This window comes from Glarea lozoyensis (genome assembly GCF_000409485.1).
Source record: "Glarea lozoyensis ATCC 20868 chromosome Unknown GLAREA3, whole genome shotgun sequence".
In the NCBI taxonomy this organism is placed as follows: Eukaryota; Fungi; Ascomycota; class Leotiomycetes; order Helotiales; family Helotiaceae; genus Glarea; species Glarea lozoyensis.
Window position 1 is genome coordinate 2,212,619 of NW_007360998.1, and position 14,796 is coordinate 2,227,414.

Genomic DNA, 14,796 nt, shown 5'->3' on the forward strand with positions numbered 1-14,796 from the left:
CCTCGTTCCGAGTAAGGCGAAGCAGCAGGCCCGGACCCTTAAGAGAGAGGTGGCGGCCGGGCAAAGAGACTTGCCGCTGAACACAACTTCCGCGACACGAGACTCCTACCAAAAGCAAGCACGAGGAGGATCACTTAGCTCTCACGAGCCTCATCTGGGACAACCTTCATACGAGATTTTCGCCTTTGCAACGCGCGTGACACAATAACCGAGCGATCTTCCAACCTCAATACCTCTCTTAATACCAGCCTTTCCCACGAAGTCAGCCTCATTCACACCTGTCGCATGATCTCTGGACATCGAGTCAAATGTCTACGACAGTAACCCTCTCGATGGCGCCTGCAAATGGTTCGGCAGCCTGTTGCCCTAATTGTGGTGTAGGACTACCTTCGCACTCATTCATGGCAGCAGAAGCGCAGAGACAAATTGAAGATTTACAAGCACAGGTCCGGCTGTTGAATGAAAAGGCTACAGCTGCCGGTACGTGTTCTTTCTTCTTCCCTACAATGCTTTACTGACCTAATCCACTGTACAGTTGATAGATGGGCAGACTACGAAGACGAGATTCAACAACTTCGAAATCAGAAAGAAGCAGAACGAAACTCAATCGAAAAATCGCGATCCGATTCTCCTTCTCGATTCTCTTACCTCCCTGTGCAAAACAGGCTCTCTTCCTTCCTTTCAGCAAGAAAGTCCACCCAGAACCTACAGATCCCACCACCGTCACCCTCCGCTTTCGAGCTTGAAGCAGATCTGGCGAAAGAAAAGGCATTACGCCAAGCAGCTGATAGAAAGCTAGATGAAGCGAGTGGAGAGCTGGAGGAACTGAGCGCGCAACTATTCCAACAGGCCAATGAGATGGTGGCAACGGAGAGGAAGGCCAGGGCGAAGCTGGAGGAAAGGGTTGCAGTTCTGGAAAGCCGGGACGGGGACAAAAGAAAAAGACTGGACAGGTTGGAAGGGGCCGTCCAGAGAATTGAAAGGGTCAGAGGACTATTGGCACCGGGCAGATGAGCGACGGTCGCCACCAACAGGACAGCAAAATAGGCTTCCTGTTGTTAAAAGGATACTGAGGAAAGGGATGACCAAGTACGTACGTGTACGTATGGGCTTTCCATACAGAGGAAATGCTAGGCATAGGTCATCCTCCTTGAAGTCGCTCTACGCCAGGTCAAGGTGTTTGCAACGGTCAACAACATTTTACCATGCGCCAGTACGGTTCAAAGTACATCGATCCCCGCTATCCCCAGATCCGCAAGGACCCTTAACCAGCCTCCTTGCTCTTACTATATCTCATTCTGAGTTTGAGCAGTTCTTGGTCGAGCTGTGGAAAGACTTCTTAATTGAGCCAACGCCCTACTTAGTCGCTTGGGCATTGTGCTATTTGGGCTTTATTTTATTGCTTGGAAGATACTATAAGTTTATTTGGCGAGCCACTTTGTTTGTGGCATGGGTATTACTACCTTTGGATGATGCGGAATGGATATTGGCATATCCTTGACTTCGGTGGTATTACCATGAAAAAGAGGAGACGATCCATTTCGCAGCTGTGATGCTGTATCAGCTGTAATTTTGAGATTTTTCGGTTTGGGCTATTGGTGTTTTGAAGTGTGGCACTATTACACATTCCTCTGGTTGGGACTGAGGAGTTTATTCATGGGTATACCCTGATTTATGATATTAATTAACATGTAATTCAGAAACTCCATAATTATGTGTCTCGGGAAGAAGACGTTGTAGGGTGGTTTCTGGACTGTAAGTGTGACGGGTATCGTTTTTATTTCTCATTTAATCATTTTTTCCTAACTCGACTAATCTAAACCTTTATCTTCCTAAACTCCAAGGCAACTCATTGAGGCACTCGCACATTACAACATTTACTTTCCGATTGTTAAGAACAAACGATCTCCGACATCTCCCAACCCAGGTTGTATCATGCCTCGATCGTTGATAGCCTTGTCTACACCAGCAACCCAGATCTCTACTCCTTCCGGCCACTCTCCTGCAGCTCTTTCCAACCCCGGCACAGCTCCCAAAATTGCAATGACAATAACGCGTTTCACACCCCACTCTTTCAGTGTCTGGATTGCCGCAGCACAGGTACCTCCAGTAGCGATGACGGGATCCAAGAGGATAGCTAGGTCTGAAGCGCCGCTATTAGAAGTGCTGGTCGAGGTAGCGACACGGTGGTGGGGGAGGTTGTTGTAGTATTCTACTGGCTCAAGTGTTGTTGGTTCGCGGAAAAGTCCCAGATGATGTACTGGTACAGGGTTCGGGAGGAGGGTCTGAACGGCTATACACTGTCAATTTCATGTACGCAATATGGGAGTGGATAGGTAGGATGTGCTGGTAGAAGGGACTACATCTGCGTGGTATAAGGACAAGACATACCATCTAGCATCCCTAAACCAGACCGTAAAATTGGTACAATTGAGATTGTCGACGGTAAGATTTCAGTAGTTGTGAAATCGTATCCTAACGGCGTCTTGCTCTTTCGGAACATCAGTAACTCATCGATGCAAGCTGGTAATAAGTGAGACTTACTGTAGAGCCCGCAGTCGCAGATAATCCAGCACCCAAAGCTTCGCATCCAATTATCAAAGCAATCTCATGTACTAGAGCTTTTGTCTCTCTTGCATTTGTACTTGCGCCGCGAAGTTGCGAGAGCTTTGCTTGTAAGCATGGGTGAGTCGAACAATGGACATTCTTGGGTAGTGATTGAGACATTTGGAAGTAATTTCGATCAAGCAAGTAGTGAAATGAAGGAGCGATCAACTCTTCAAAGTCTAGAAAGACTTGTGTTTGTATATTAAATGGATGTTGTGTGTTGTTACTGTTGATGGATGCAAACAGTACGGTGAGGCGCCGCATTCCGGTCTTGGCAACCCCTCCATACTAACGACCCCTGGCTCCATTCTTCTAGATAGCCCGATAAGGTGCGGAAGCTTGGACTTTCGCGGCTTTGTTGACGTTGACGATGATCTCGGTGCACTAACGAATGGGTCGAATTTCCTCAGGGGTTTTCCATGTCTCTACTACCGACCGACGAGACCATGAAATTATGAAAAGTGTTTCTGTACTCACTCCTGTCGACTTCTTACTTGCCGATGATACGCTCAATTGACATTGTCCCATTCGCGGTGGACGTGTCGTGTCGGATCTAGACATGCTACGATATCGTTAGCCATTGGATTGGGGACATTGAGGACAAACGGGATTCCGTCACCAATTCTGCCTTCAAGATGTCTACAAGCAATCCTGAGTTGCAAAGGGAGAATCAGGAGCAAGAAGATAGCTACCAGAGCCCAAACAATTATGCGAACTTGGATGAGTTGGCGGCGACGTCACCAGTGGAAAACCCATCCGAGAGCGCGGCCTATACACACAGGTCGCTCGAAGAGAATAGAAATGAAGAGAACATCCGTGAGAGAGGAGCAAACGATCAAAATGGAGATCAAACCAACATGGCTGGGGCAACGAAGAAGGGAAATTCGCCAGATCACTCGGGAAAGGCGTCACGACTCGCTACTCAGATGTACACAATATCATACCTAATTCTTTTCTCCTTTTTCGGTACTCTTGCTAGGCTGGGCTTGCAAGCAATTACTTTGTACCCCGGTGCGCCGGTAGTCTTCAGTGAACTCTGGGCAAATCTTGGAGGTTGTATCTTAATGGGCTTTTTCAGTGAGGATCGAATGCTTTTCAAAGAAGAATGGGGTACGCCAAGATACCACCAGTTGATCGAGGAAGCCAAAAGGAGAGAGGACGAAGAGGCCGGATCAGGGAAGGGTCATGGCATTGACTTGGCGGCTGCAAAGAAAGATCATGCTAAGACCAAGAAGACTATCCCTCTCTATATTGGTCTGACCACTGGGTTTTGTGGATGCTTTACCTCTTTCTCATCCTTTTTACGAGATACCTTTCTGGCAATGTCAAACGAACTTCCGACTCCTCTCAATCACCCGGCCGATTATGGTCCGGTAACTTCGTCGACTACATCTACTGTATCCCGAAACGGAGGCTACTCCTTCATGGCTCTGCTAGCTGTCATCATTGTGACAGTTACAGTCTGTGTCTCGGGGCTTCATTTTGGCGCACATCTTGCGATTTTAACAGAACCATGGACGCCCACGATACCATTTGCTGTGGGTCGTAAATTTCTAGATAGAGTAACGGTATTCATCGCATGGGGCTGTTGGATTGGTGCAATATTCCTTGCTATATTTCCACCAGATAGAAATGATAGCCCACCCGAAATATGGCGTGGTCGAGCTGTATTCGCGCTGGTCTTTGCACCATTAGGTTGCCTCGGCCGCTTCTATTTGTCTATATATCTTAACAGCAAGCTGCCTTCATTTCCACTTGGCACTTTTGTGGCCAATATGTTTGGAACCGCTATTATCGGGATGTCATATGATTTACAACATGTGCCCTTAGGAGGTGTTGTTGGATGTCAAGTACTGCAAGGGATTGAGGATGGCTTTTGTGGTTGTCTGACAACTGTCAGCACTTGGGTCAGCGAATTGAGCTCTTTAAGGCGAAAGCACTCCTATATATATGGATCGGCAAGTGTTGCCATCGGGTTGTGTCTGTTGATTGTCATTATGGGCAGCACGCAATGGACCAGGGGGTTTTCAACTTTACAATGTGTTCATTGAAGTCAAGGAGTATAGCAGAGAGGGCCGGTTGAAACAGGATTCAATATGCAGCTAGAGACTTCTAACGCTCCCCATACCACTACTAGGCTAGGATTGCTAGACAGCAAACAAAAGAGAAATGGCTGCGCCTTCCAGTCCGCACCGAGACATTCGAAACGGAGGAGAGTAACTGCAACACCAAGCTCCTATAGATTTGTTCTGTTCGCAATATTGGATGCTCCGATACTTCCGATTCGCATAGTGCGGTTCAAATGGATTAGGACCCTCTTTGTGTTGGAAATGTCTTTCGACATAACATTCCACAAACAAAAGCGGATACTGCCCGAGAAGACGTCTCAAGGCGAAAGACAAGTAAAAGAATCGCAGATTTTTTGATCTCCTATCATTGGGTTCCTGGTCATGAGCCGATTGACCAAGATGGATAAATTAAAAGAAACCAAAATTGAAAGGATTAAATTTCTAAAAAGAATCGTAAGAAGACGAAAACAGTAGCGGAGGAGAGACAACAGACTGGGCTCAAACCATGGTTGAATTTGTTGGGAGGCCATGGCTCTTGGAAGTCATATCGTCTTCTTGAGTAGCCAAACAACAGATATACAGAGAGTAAAAATAGTACTCCAAGCTCGAACGAGTCTCAAGCGCACAAAAAGTCTTGAATGGTTAAATTCCAGCTCTCGTCGAGGAGGACACCTCGTCATTTTGAGGTTTCTAGATCGCTATGGATGCAGACACGTCGCTTCCGGGTAGTGAGTTTGAATTCATCCAGCCCACATTGTCACGAGCGAGGTTTTGTTCGCCACAACTTTGAGGCAGCGACTTACCTCCCATAATAGTTTATTTACTCTTGGCAATGTGTCTTTTAATTTAGTTATATTGTCTGCCTGAACGGTACATGCTCTCCGTTGGACGCAGAGTATCCAATAGAACAGATTGTAGATTGTACAGCTCGGGATATCGCATTTCATCGCACAAAGCTATCGGAGAATTCGGCTTTAAGAATGGCTATTGTCTGCTCGGACTCAACAGCTAAGTACGAAGATGCTCATAATGTGAATAAGCATATGATCGACACACCGGCGGCGTGAACCTACTCGAGGAAAAGCTTTACATGTCTTGGCTCTACTATCTCTATGAGGAAGCTCTGGAAGAAAAGCTTCCTCGGTTGGATTGATAGGCCAATTAGACGTTCTGGTACTGCTTTCGGCACCCCTGATGCAGAGGATCGACTAGGTACGGGCTCCCCACAACGTTTATTTCTTCCCCCTCGCATCGCGCCAAGTTGAACCACCTTCCCTTTTCAAAGCCACACCTTAATTATCACCATTTGAGAACCCCATTCTGAACGTTACTCGACAATTTCGCCTTCCAAATACCCCTCGCCACTGCGTGCTCATGTATGGCAAGGTTTCGTCGGCCACGAGGATTAAGTGAAGCTGCAGCTGGCCGGCCAGCAGTTAGTTGTCTGGGACGAAGCTGTTGTCCCAACCCAAAAACAGTCACTGCCTCCCTCCAGGGTCACATTGCTATCCATTGAGCAGCAGACAGGCAACGGCCGACATGTCACAGCCAATGTGCTTTAGTCAGGTACACAGCAGCCAGACTTCGGAATGGCGTTCGGCGCCAGCGATTCCACTTCCGGCCTCTTGTGCTTAGTGGTTCGTATGTTTGACAGTCGGTTGGTTATCTGCCTGGACCCTGGTGCTAGATCTGCACTCCGTCCGCAACTCCCACGGATCTCCAACCCACAACAGCATTCACGCTGTACCAGGGAAGGTAGGTGGTCTGGGGCGACAGAGAGAGTTACCTTAATCTAATCAGAGGTGGGTTTCCATGCAGGACAACATGGGTCTCGCGAGCAGAAAAGTTGTTGATAAGTAGCCTGGAGTGCCCTCATTTCTTTTTCCTCTTTCTCAGGTCTCCGTCTGTTGATTTCTCATTCTCAGAGGAGTTTCCCATATTCTACAGATCGACAATCCCTCTGTAGACTTTGTCCAGGATGAAGCTCTCTATCTTTTCTGCCTTTGCGGCACTGTTCGTTTCTGGTGCCACCGCGTTGGATGGCGAATTCGTCCACCTAGGACGACTGATTCCTCCAGTCGAAGCAATTGACCCAGGTCTTGTTACGATCATCGCCCAGAATGATGCTATGGGTTCTGGCTTTTTCGATCAGCTGCTCGATCACAAGAACCCAAGCAAGGGTACCTTCAAGCAAAAGTTTTGGTGGAACATTGAGTTCTGGAATGGACCAGGCTCACCTGTAAGTTGCTCTATTGTCTACCATTCTCATTAAGAAGAGTGCTAAATTATGTTAGATCGTTATGTTCACTCCAGGAGAAATTGCTGCCGCAAACTACGGAGCATATCTCACCAACGCTACCGTCATCGGTCTCTATGCACAAGAAATCAAGGGCGCCGTGATCATGGTAGAACGTAGGTATTCTTCAAAGCCATCTTCAAGTTTAAGCTCATAAAATTTGCAGATCGATTCTGGGGAGAATCTTCGCCATACCAAACCCTTAACTCAGAGACCCTTCAACTACTCACCCTTGAGCAATCCATTGCCGATTTTGTCTACTTTGCAAAGGTAGCCCCGCTTCCATTCGACACCAAGAAGTCAAATGCGGATAAAGCGCCATGGGTGTTTTCTGGGGGAAGCTACTCCGGTGCTTTGGCGGCCTGGATCGAATCAACATCGCCAGGCACATTTTGGGCCTATCATGCCTCAAGTGCGCCAGTACAAGCCATCGATGACTATTGGCAATACTTTTCTCCAATCCAACAGGGGATGCCAAAGAACTGTAGTAAAGATCTCTCTCTGGTGATTGATTACATGGACAAGGTGTGGAATACTGGAAGTGCGGCCGAAAAGCTCGCACTGAAGACTAAGTTTGGCCTCCAAGGACTTGCACAACCTGCCGATGTCATGGCGTAAGTATACTCCCAATGTTTTATTGCTCTGCTAATTGTATCAGAACCCTTGAATATGGACCATGGCTATGGCAGAGCAACAGTTTCACAACAGGTTATTCCGGCTTCTTCCAGTTCTGCGACGCGATCGAGGTATGTCCGAAAGTGCTCCGCCCGGCCTGGATCTGACTGACCTTTGTCTAGAACGTGACTGCTGGTGCTGCCGTTACCCCTGATGCAAATGGTGTGGGCGTTCAAACTGCTCTTGAAGGTTATGCCAAGTGGACTAAGGCTAAGCTTCTTCCTGGCTGTAAGTCTTCTCTTGGAGTACCATTTATCCATGCAACTAATCATTTATGATATTGCAGTCTGCCAATCTTACGGATATACGGATGCCAACACCGTTGAGTGCTTGGATACTTACAATCCCTCCAATAAGATTTTCACCGACAGAAGTGTCGGAAACGCCATTGATCTACAATGGCAATGGATGCTGTGCAACGAACCTTTCGGTTATTGGCAAAAGTGAGTCTTTACCAAGGAAATTGCTAAAAAAGGGTTCACTGACTTTTATGTAGCGGTGCCCCTCGAGGAAAACCAAGCATCGTCTCTCGTCTTGTTAACTCTGCTTATTGGCAACGTCAATGTGCTCTGTTCTTTCCAACGGTTAATGGCTTCACCTATGGAAGCGCCATTTCTCCAGACAACAACATACATCAGGTAAACAAGCACACACAAGGATGGAGGCTAGAGAAGACCACTCGTTTGATCTGGACCAATGGGTTAGTACTTGTTCAGATTCCACATATTCCCGGGCACTGCTAATACCTTTCAGTGAATTCGATCCATGGAAGACCTCTGGAATGTCTTCAGAGTACCGACCAGGTGGACCACTCCAATCTACCCCTGAACATCCTCTCAACGTCATCCCAGGCGGTTTCCACTGCTCCGACCTAAGACTCCGAAATGCACAAGCAAATGCTGGTGTACAGGCTGTTGTTGATGCACAAGTGGCCCAGATCGTAAAATGGGTGGCTGAGTGGCCTAAGAAGTAGATTGGCTTAGACATTACAAGTGCGCATGTATATAGATATGATAATGAATGATACCTGAACATACATTTGTCTTTTCTCGTATTGAACGTGAGCTGAAATTGGTTTATACGAGTAGTTCAGTAATCAATGTCAGTTGTGGGCGACTCTGGATGTATTCTAGCTTGTTAGATCACCAACGAAGAAGCTCGTCTTTTTGGTGAATTGATTTATCGTGCCTCATAGACCATGAACTGGCTACTAAAATTCTCGAGAAGTAACTGCTCTATGTGGTAAACCAAAATTCTTAAATCATCGTCTTGATTCTGCGACCCCCCAAGCTTCTGCTTCCAAGCTCTTTGCTCAGGGTGGGGCCGCAGGCAAGGACCGGGTCTGGGTGGCGCTAAGGGTCCGCCACCATCATAGCTCCCCATACTTTGTGAAAACTGTGGCCATATCAGGGTCGATTTGAAATCCAACCAGGAGACTTAAAACACCTCGAACTTCGCTGTCTAAATCAAATTACAGACCTTTCACACTCAATTTTAGCAAGTACTCGCTCAGCAAAACAACATGGTGCAATTACTCAAGAGCCTGGCGCTCGCAGCCTCCTTTGCCACAGCATCCTACGCATTCGGCACATCTGCTGGCAATTCCGCAGTAATCGATTTAATCCCAGATAACTTCGACAAGATCGCTCTCGGGGGCAAGCCAGCACTCGTCGAATTCTTCGCACCATGGTGTGGACACTGCAAGACGCTGGCTCCCGTCTACGAAGAATTGGCCCAGAACTTTGCCTTTGCCAAAGACCAAGTTGTAATTGCAAAGGTTGATGCCGATAGCGAGAAGAGCCTCGGAAAAAGATTTGGTGTACAAGGATTCCCAACGATTAAGTTCTTTGATGGGAAGAGCGATAAGCCTGAGGATTACAATGGAGGAAGGGATTTGGAGAGTTTGACTGAGTTCATTACCAAGAAGACTGGCGTTAAAGCAAAGAAGGCGAAGGCCGCTCCTAGTGAGGTTGAGATGTTGACAGATTCTTCTTTCAAGAGCACTATTGGTGGTGATAAGGATGTTTTGGTTGCTTTCACCGCTCCTTGGTGTGGACGTAAGTTATTCTGTAACTAAGTTGATTCATTTAAACTAACGTCCAACAGACTGCAAAACCCTTGCACCAGTCTGGGAGAAGGCTGCTGCCGATTTCGTCAACGAGCCAAATGTTGTTATCGCCAAGGTCGATGCTGAAGCCGAGAATGCTAAGGCCACCGCCAAAGACCAAGGCGTCTCCTCTTACCCAACCATTAAGTTTTTCCCTAAGGGAAGCAAGGAGCCAGTCGAATACAACGGAGGACGTACCGAGCAAGATATCGTTAGCTTCATGAACGAGAAGGCCGGTACCCACCGCACACCAGGAGGTGGACTCGATGCCACCGCCGGAACTATCGAAGCTTTGGACTCTATCGTTTCCAAATTCACTGGGGGATCAAGCATTGCTGAGGTCGCTGCTGAGGCCACCAAGGCTGCTCAAGGTCTCAAGGAGGGCGCCCAGTACAAGTATGCTGAGTACTATGTCCGTGTTTTTGACAAATTGAGCAAGAGCGAGGGTTATGCTGCTAAGGAACTGGCTCGTCTCGATGGTATCATCAAGAAGGGTGGTTTGGCGCCAGCTAAGCTCGATGAGTTCACCAGCAAGACCAACATTCTCCGACGATTCATTGCTGAGAAGTTGGGCAAGTCTGAATTGTAAATTAAAATGATGAACAATAGGAATTAGGAAAGCTTGGGTTCACGACTAAATTAAATGAATTAAATGATTGAACTGTTAGTGTTGTGTTTTGTGTAGTTTTGTATGATGCTTCTCGATTTTCCCCCTTGTTTTATGTACTTGTGTAAATATGGTGGTATTTCCTTTTTAACTGAATCCGTAACGCCTTTGCCATCCTTATTGCATTTCCATGTGATATCTCAAAATACGCAGACTCGCTTCGTATCTTCCCCAGTGGCTGCCCGGCTGCCCACCGCCCATCGACAGTTGTAAGTTCCAAGGAACGAACGGATGATATACACGACTTAGTGTCCGAACACGATGTATTCAGGCCAAACTCCAAGGCCACGAATGCTGCTGATCCAGACTACATGTTGATTCCGCCCCTTCACTGCCCTTCAGGCTACAGGAAATGACCTGCTTTGGATGCTGCGTTCGTAGCAGCTTATGAAATTGATCACGACTTCGTTGGACTAGTCTTTCCGTCTCGACTTCCAGCACTTTCGTTACTGGCTTGCATACTCTGCTCGAGGGTATCTAGGCGCCGTGACATTTCATCCACTACAACCAGATCAGTACAGGTGTACGATATAAAAGAGATAATCGAGAACGGCAATTACATACACTTCGCAAATATCTCGCTCGACGCACCGGCGAACTTATTGGATAATTGGTTTAGAAGATCATCGATTACGGCCGTCAGCTCTGGTACTGCAGTCGCGGAGGTATCTGCGGTCGACTGTAAAAGTTATTAGCTCCTGCTAGTCTCCTGGCGCATTTGGGATCGTGTGGCTCTGTGTTTGAGTACAGCGGCGACTTACAGAATTGGTGCTCATGCGGTTTTGATCGCCAGGAGACGAGTTTGGTTGCGCGCCATTCAAGTTGCTAGCCATGTCGTTTCAAGTGGTGGTTACGTTGTTAAATGTGCTCAAGAATTATCCCAAACAAATGTTATTGATAGCTATGGAGCACTGCAAGGCTGATGCGCTTTCAACGGCGGCTGCACGTTGTTCCGCCACTTGCTTGGTGCGAGGGGGATTAACGTTCCGGGCCGAACCCCAGATCTGGGACAACAGCGGAGCGGGGCGGGATGTATGTGGAGCTCATAATCCAGCAAGCACACGACTCCCAGCCAAGTAGCAGCACATCATTTTGAGGATCAGAAATTTGCTCGAAAGCTGAACGACATGCTATGAGCTATGCTTCTACGATGAAGTCTTTCTGTGCTATGCCTGTACTTTCCGCACCAAATCAATTATGGACACTCAACCACTTCAACAAGTCCCGCGTTCCCAAGAGTTCGCTGGAAGACTACTCTTCGTAATCATTCTCTTCCTCTTCCTCAACGGGCCAGGAAATCAAGCACCCGCGGGAGCAGGCTTCCCATCGGCACGCGACTACGCTCAAGAGCGCATAACACGATCGCGACAGCAACTCGATGTCCTGAACCGTACGCGATGGCAAGACTTTGCGCCTAAAGGATATGATACCCCCGGGTACGAACCTGGCAGGTATGTTAACTTGACTGGGTTTAGAGACCAGGACGATTACAATTGGAGGAGGCTGGGCCCATGGAAAGAGCGTTGTGATGAATTCAGCAAGGCCTCAAGGAAGGAGTGGGTTAAGGGCGAAGAGGAGAAGAATGGACCTGGATTCGTGGGACAGGTTTATAATAATATTACGGGTGTTGTGGTGGGCGAGTGGGTGCGGTACGAGAAAGATCTTGGACTGAAAGACCAGTTGACGAGACATTTAAATCTTACAGAGATAAGTCCTCATACGGATTGGGCTTTTACGAATGAGAAGTTCTGGACACGAAATATCACTGGGCAGGAGGGAAAATTGCTTCTGAGGATCGATGAGAAAGACGTCGAGGAATTGGACTTGGGGGATACTTCTGTAGGGAAAAGGAATGCGGCATGGGTGAGGGAAGTCGGGGCTACAATGACGATTCAGGACGAGACGAGTAGTGGTGATGGTTGGGAGATGAGGGTCCATGGTGTACACTGGCCGAGAACAGGAGTTGTGCTCATGACCACTACGAGTGATAAGTTTGCTGGTGTGTTTGGTCTGCCACATCTTGCTACAAATGCGGGTTATTATACCTCTAGCCAGAAGCTACTCAACATGACTTTAGAGAAAACAGTTGAGCGCATGGAAAAGGCGGTTTGGATCGATCCAAGTAATCCATGGACATCGAGTCCAGATAGCCAAGGGGATGCAATGATGCCGACGCCTCACTGTGAATTCCTCGTCTACGCTCAGGTTCATCCTGTGGTGTATCCTTCCATTTCACCAAGGGGCGAGAACTCCCTCGGCCGGCAAAAGTACATTGGGGAGATTGAACAAGAATTAAGATTTCCGAATGGTGCGCCCATACCTCCAGCTCCCGAATTGAAAATGTCGACTGTCATATTCTCACCCGATTGCGGGTTCATTTTAGAATCGAAAGGACCACCAGATTTCTCGCATGCAGATGGCGAGCATCTTGTCGGTTTGAAGCAAGAAGTATGGCTCAATGACATCGAATATTGGCTTTTGGTATTCGCGGTGGTTATGTCCGCCCAGATTTTACTCTTGAAGGCTCAGTCAAAGGAGGCATCTACACCTTCAACTGTTGGAAGAGTTAGTCTTTATACTGTCACCATGATGTTGGCAGGAGATGCATTTTTATTTGTTACTTTGAGCTTTATCTCGACACTGGCTCCCAACCTCTTTCCCTCATCACTAATAGCTGCATTTGCAGCCCTAATGTCAATTGCGCTTGGTATCAGGTTTGTTGGAGCAGTATATAATGTTCAGGAGCCAGAGCGAAGAGAGCGTCTTCGTCTTCAACTAGCAGCTGAAGAGGCTCGCAGGCCGCCTCGTCTGACAGTCAGTCCTGCAGAAGCTGCTAGAGCTGCGATTGCGAGGGTCGTAGCAGAGAGAGATGGAACGGCCGTTGCTACGTCTGGTATCTCTGCTGTACCAAACCAACCTTCCTCGATCACTTCACCTGGGCTAGTCGGAGGAGCAGAAGCACCACGCACACAAGCGGAAATACCTATCATAATCCCTTCGGATCAAGATATCGATGCAGAGATTGAAGAAAATAGAGCAGCTGCTCCTGCTTCAACTGCACCACTTCTCCCTATCACCAACACCCCCGCAAATGTACAAACCCAAACGCCGGCGACATCCAGTTTCGGCGCTTTGTATGTGAAATCCGTCATGGCATTTACATTTCTACTTTTCGTCTCAGCCTCCGCCTCATCTTGGTCCAAGCCTTGGAGATCAGCATACATCCACCTTCTCTCACTCACCTACCTCTCCTTCTGGGTTCCCCAAATTCGACGCAACGTCATCAGAAACTGCCGCAAAGCACTCCTCTGGCGCTTCATTATCGGCCAGTCCATCCTCCGTCTCCTCCCATTCGCCTATTTCTACCTGCGCGAAGACAATTTCCTGTTTGCGGATCCGGACTGGAAAGCTTTCTGCGTTTACGCTGGCTGGGTATGGATCCAAGTCTGGATGCTCGTTGCGCAAGAGATCCTCGGTCCTCGATGGGGGATACCCAAAGGTTGGACAGAGGAAGGTTGGGACTACCATCCCATCCTCCGCGAAGACAACGTGGAAGCGGGTGGTCTACCTATTGGCCTCGTTCAAGTCCCGAACTCACCCACCCTTCAACGCACCGACTCCGGCAGCTCGGAAGACCGCAAGAAGAAGGAAGGCACGGTCATGAGTCTTGATTGCGCGATCTGCATGCAGAACCTCGAGGTTCCCGTCGTTGCGGCTGGCGAAGATGCGGCTGGCGCGACGGGCGTGGCGGGCATGCTGGCGAGGAGACAGTATATGGTCACGCCTTGTAGACATATGTTTCATAGTCAGTGTTTGGAGGGTTGGATGCGGTTCCGTCTGCAATGCCCGATTTGTAGGGAGAATTTGCCGCCGTTGTAGGATATGGATATTAGGGGTTTGCATTGCATGTTTGAAGCGTTGGCGTTTGGGTGTATCATTAGGTGGCTTGGAATAGTACATATCATTCATAAGGATGGAGCGGTTGTCTGAACTCTAATCACTACCCTCACTCTATCTGTGGGAGCTTTTTAGATACTAGCGTTTAAAGATCAACTTTATATTATACAGGCATGTGCTTCATCCTTTCTCGGGTGTTTTATTAGATTGATGTATTTGTATCTTACGTCTGGTATGCAAGCACAACATGGTCTCTGTGGCATCCTCTGCTTCTTCCACTCAGACAACGACATATCATGGAAATTTATTCAGATTATAACAAAAACATAGTCTAGTTTCTCAACTACCAGTTTTGATAATTTTTGAGAATATCGTGGACGGAATGTGAATTCTGTCCAGAAAATCTAACCGAAGGTTGAGCACAGGGGCAGGATATTGAGTATACCAATTCCTCAATCTTTTGTGACAGATCCATGCG

At 47.8% G+C, this 14,796-nt stretch overlaps 7 protein-coding genes across 7 annotated transcripts; 5 read left to right on the forward strand and 2 right to left on the reverse strand.

The window, feature by feature from the left end:
* Positions 1–308: 308 nt before the first annotated feature.
* On the forward strand, positions 309–1,014 carry GLAREA_00716 (uncharacterized protein; the record flags this gene model as incomplete). Its single annotated transcript, XM_008085474.1, has 2 exons — positions 309–480; positions 536–1,014. 2 exons carry the CDS (start codon positions 309–311, stop codon positions 1,012–1,014), a joined length of 651 nt encoding a protein of 216 aa, XP_008083665.1.
* Positions 1,015–1,877: 863 nt separating this feature from the next.
* GLAREA_00717 (PRTase-like protein) lies at positions 1,878–2,727 on the reverse strand (the record flags this gene model as incomplete). The annotated part of the gene is made up of 3 exons (XM_008085475.1): positions 1,878–2,293; positions 2,392–2,491; positions 2,545–2,727. The coding sequence occupies 3 exons, from the start codon at positions 2,725–2,727 to the stop codon at positions 1,878–1,880; spliced, it is 699 nt and encodes a 232-aa protein (XP_008083666.1).
* Positions 2,728–3,242: 515 nt separating this feature from the next.
* Positions 3,243–4,658, forward strand: GLAREA_00718 (uncharacterized protein; the record flags this gene model as incomplete). The annotated part of the gene is made up of 1 exon (XM_008085476.1): positions 3,243–4,658. The coding sequence occupies one exon, from the start codon at positions 3,243–3,245 to the stop codon at positions 4,656–4,658; it is 1,416 nt and encodes a 471-aa protein (XP_008083667.1).
* Positions 4,659–6,654: 1,996 nt separating this feature from the next.
* GLAREA_00719 (alpha/beta-Hydrolase) lies at positions 6,655–8,620 on the forward strand (the record flags this gene model as incomplete). The annotated part of the gene is made up of 8 exons (XM_008085477.1): positions 6,655–6,915; positions 6,971–7,088; positions 7,139–7,586; positions 7,631–7,718; positions 7,770–7,875; positions 7,934–8,090; positions 8,144–8,347; positions 8,401–8,620. The coding sequence occupies 8 exons, from the start codon at positions 6,655–6,657 to the stop codon at positions 8,618–8,620; spliced, it is 1,602 nt and encodes a 533-aa protein (XP_008083668.1).
* A 549-nt stretch (positions 8,621–9,169) lies between these two features.
* Positions 9,170–10,343, forward strand: GLAREA_00720 (Thioredoxin-like protein; the record flags this gene model as incomplete). The annotated part of the gene is made up of 2 exons (XM_008085478.1): positions 9,170–9,704; positions 9,754–10,343. The coding sequence occupies 2 exons, from the start codon at positions 9,170–9,172 to the stop codon at positions 10,341–10,343; spliced, it is 1,125 nt and encodes a 374-aa protein (XP_008083669.1).
* A 475-nt stretch (positions 10,344–10,818) lies between these two features.
* Positions 10,819–11,254, reverse strand: GLAREA_00721 (uncharacterized protein; the record flags this gene model as incomplete). Its single annotated transcript, XM_008085479.1, has 3 exons — positions 10,819–10,922; positions 10,986–11,100; positions 11,183–11,254. 3 exons carry the CDS (start codon positions 11,252–11,254, stop codon positions 10,819–10,821), a joined length of 291 nt encoding a protein of 96 aa, XP_008083670.1.
* A 364-nt stretch (positions 11,255–11,618) lies between these two features.
* GLAREA_00722 (RING/U-box) lies at positions 11,619–14,300 on the forward strand (the record flags this gene model as incomplete). Its single annotated transcript, XM_008085480.1, has 1 exon — positions 11,619–14,300. One exon carries the CDS (start codon positions 11,619–11,621, stop codon positions 14,298–14,300), a length of 2,682 nt encoding a protein of 893 aa, XP_008083671.1.
* Between the last annotated feature and the right edge of the window lie 496 nt (positions 14,301–14,796).